Below are 2593 nucleotides of genomic sequence, written 5' to 3'. Positions count from 1 at the left end.
TCTGCAGCAATCCACCAATCAGGCCTGTATGGTGGAGTGTCTGGATGAAAGCCACTCATTAGTAAAAGGCACATGGCAGCCCGCCTGGAGTTTGCCAAAAGACACCTGAAGGACTCTCAGACCACGAGAAACAAAATTCTCTGCTCTCATGAAACAAAGATTGAACTCTTTGGTGTGAATGCCAGGTGTCATGTTTGGCACCATCCCTACAGTGAAGCATGGTGGTGGCAGCATCATGCTGTGGTGATGTTTGTCAGCAGCAGGAACTGGGAGACTAGTCAGGCTTGAGGGAAAGATGAACGCAGTAATGTACAGAGACATCCTGGATGAAAACCTGCTCCAGAGCGTTCTTGTCCTCAGACTGGGGCCATGATTCATCTTTCAGCAGGACAATGACCCTAATAACCAAACCAAGATATCAAACAAGTGGCTTTAGGACAATTATGTGAACGTCCAGTGGTCCAGCCAGAGCCCAGACCTGAATCTGAGTGAACATCTCTGGAGAGATCTGAAAATGGCTGTGCACCGACACTCCCATCTATGTGTTTGCATGTAGATGGGAGTGTCGGTGAGCTACCTGCTCTGCATGCAGCAAAGACTTTATTGCTGATGCTCAACTTTCTACGTTAACAGGCACAGAAATGAAAATAAAGAGGCTCCACACAATTCATGGTGTGAAACAGATTTGACTCCTGATTGGTTGGACAACATACACTTACAACTGTCCCGGTCTCCCCAAACTGTATTTTGCCAGATGTGGGAGGTTTTCTGCTGCTGAAAAAAAAAAAGTCACAGCAGCAGTCAGCTGCGTGGGTGATGTGTGTGTGTGTGTGGTTTTTTTTTTTTTTTTTTTTTTTTTTTTTTTTTTTTTTTGAACGAATGAACTGGATCTGTCCTCAAGTGGCGCTAATCTGGTTCCGAGGAACATGACTTTGGACCGTGACCTGATGGAGCACACGGACAGTCGGCGAGGACAACACGCGAGGAGCACGTATTTACTGATAAATAACAACAACAACGGCGCACCGGGCGCGGCCCGGCTCCGGGACGGTCCGGTCCCCGTGAAACCTCCTTATTCTTACATCGCTCTCATCACCATGGCGATCCTTCAAAGCCCAAAGAAGAAGCTCACCCTCAGCCAGATCTGCGACTTCATCAGCCAGCGCTTTCCGTATTACCGAGAGAAATTCCCCGCGTGGCAGAACTCCATCCGGCACAACTTGTCCCTAAACGACTGCTTTGTCAAAATGCCACGTGAGCCCGATAATCCCGGGAAGGGGAATTACTGGACTCTGGATCCCATGTCGGCTGATATGTTTGAAAACGGCAGTTTTCTGCGGCGCAGGAAGCGCTTTAAGAGGCAGCACTTCTGTTTGGGAACTTTTAGGGACTCCGGCGCGCACGTGTGTCCGCTCGTCGGAGCGCACAGGATGCGATCCGGGTTCCACAGTCCGGTTTTATACCACGATCTGGGATTACGAAGCGGTTTCGTCTCCCTCTCTGAGCCCGCGGACGCGCCAGTTAGCGGCATCACACTTGCGCTCTCCTCCTGTGACGCGCGGCTCCCCTGCGCCACTCCACACTCAGTGTCACTCCATGGGATCATACCCAACTACCCCCTCACTCACGTGCACAGTGTCCCCGCGCCTTTATTAAAGTTTCATGTTTTTTAATCCAGCAGACACAGAATGCACGCACTGTGCGCCGGCCAAAAAGCCTGGACGAGAGCGAACAGCTCCAAAATGTGAGGAATAAAAGGTTTCATCAATATCTGAACTGTGATTCTTATTTTGACACAAAGATTGGAGAAACCTTTCGAAGAGAGATGGATTTTTATTTGTTTGTTTAATTAATTGGTGAGGTAGATATTTGCTTTGCTCAATAGGTTAATTTTATTTGTCATAATTTAAAATATGTGAATTTAGTGGATTAGCAAATTTAATAAATAATGTATAAATAGTACAACCATTATTAACAACAATTCTAAATATTACTTTTAAGAAATTAATGTATAATAATTAACAAGCCCCATCACCCTTAATTGGAATAAAGCAAATAATGACTTAATGAATGATAAAAAAAATTTTAAATGCCCTCAAAAGAAAAATGTTCGTAAAACACATTTCTTATCACATATGTCGACTTAAAAAAAAATCTCAAGCAAAGCGGTTGAAAAATAATGTAAAAACCTCCAAATAAATGGTTTTGGTTAATAAAGACTGCAAAGCATTAAAGACTAAACTAAAACATTTCATGTTACTGCTTTATATTAAAACTGGTTTATGGGTTAACTGCGCAGTTCTGCAAGTTAATGTTGATCAGTCGATTGATTATTGTCCATGTTTGTTGTCTATACAATCATGAAATGTGCTGTAAAACTACTAGCAGTAGTGGGGTTTTCTTTATCTGAAGAAACAATAAATAATACTGGTTTATACAATAAAATGCTTACAAATCTGAGGAGAATTTGCTTTTCTTTTTATGAGCATTCAGATATTCCAAATTTGGTTTTGAGTATGAATGAAGAAAACCGTGTGTGTGTGTGTGTGTGTGTGTGTGTGTGTGTGTGTGTGTGTGCAGAAATACAGGATCG

The 2593-nt window shown here is 43.5% G+C and overlaps 1 protein-coding gene across 1 annotated transcript; it reads left to right on the top strand.

The window, feature by feature from the left end:
• The first annotated feature begins 921 nt into the window (after positions 1-921).
• LOC117526311 (forkhead box protein D1-like) lies at positions 922-2380 on the top strand. Its single transcript, XM_034188364.1, has one exon. The coding sequence runs from the start codon at positions 927-929 to the stop codon at positions 1671-1673; it is 747 nt and encodes a 248-aa protein (XP_034044255.1). The 5' UTR covers positions 922-926; the 3' UTR covers positions 1674-2380.
• The last annotated feature ends 213 nt before the right edge of the window (positions 2381-2593 follow it).

This window comes from Thalassophryne amazonica, chromosome 15, assembly GCF_902500255.1.
Source record: "Thalassophryne amazonica chromosome 15, fThaAma1.1, whole genome shotgun sequence".
In the NCBI taxonomy this organism is placed as follows: Eukaryota; Metazoa; Chordata; class Actinopteri; order Batrachoidiformes; family Batrachoididae; genus Thalassophryne; species Thalassophryne amazonica.
The sequence above is the reverse complement of the archived record's forward strand: the minus strand, read 5'-3'. Positions and strand labels throughout refer to the sequence as shown.

Excerpts from the sequence above, each read along its gene's own strand:
- LOC117526311 (XM_034188364.1), top strand. The coding sequence starts at position 927 with ATGACTTTGGACCGTGACCTGATGGAGCACACGGACAGTCGGCGAGGA.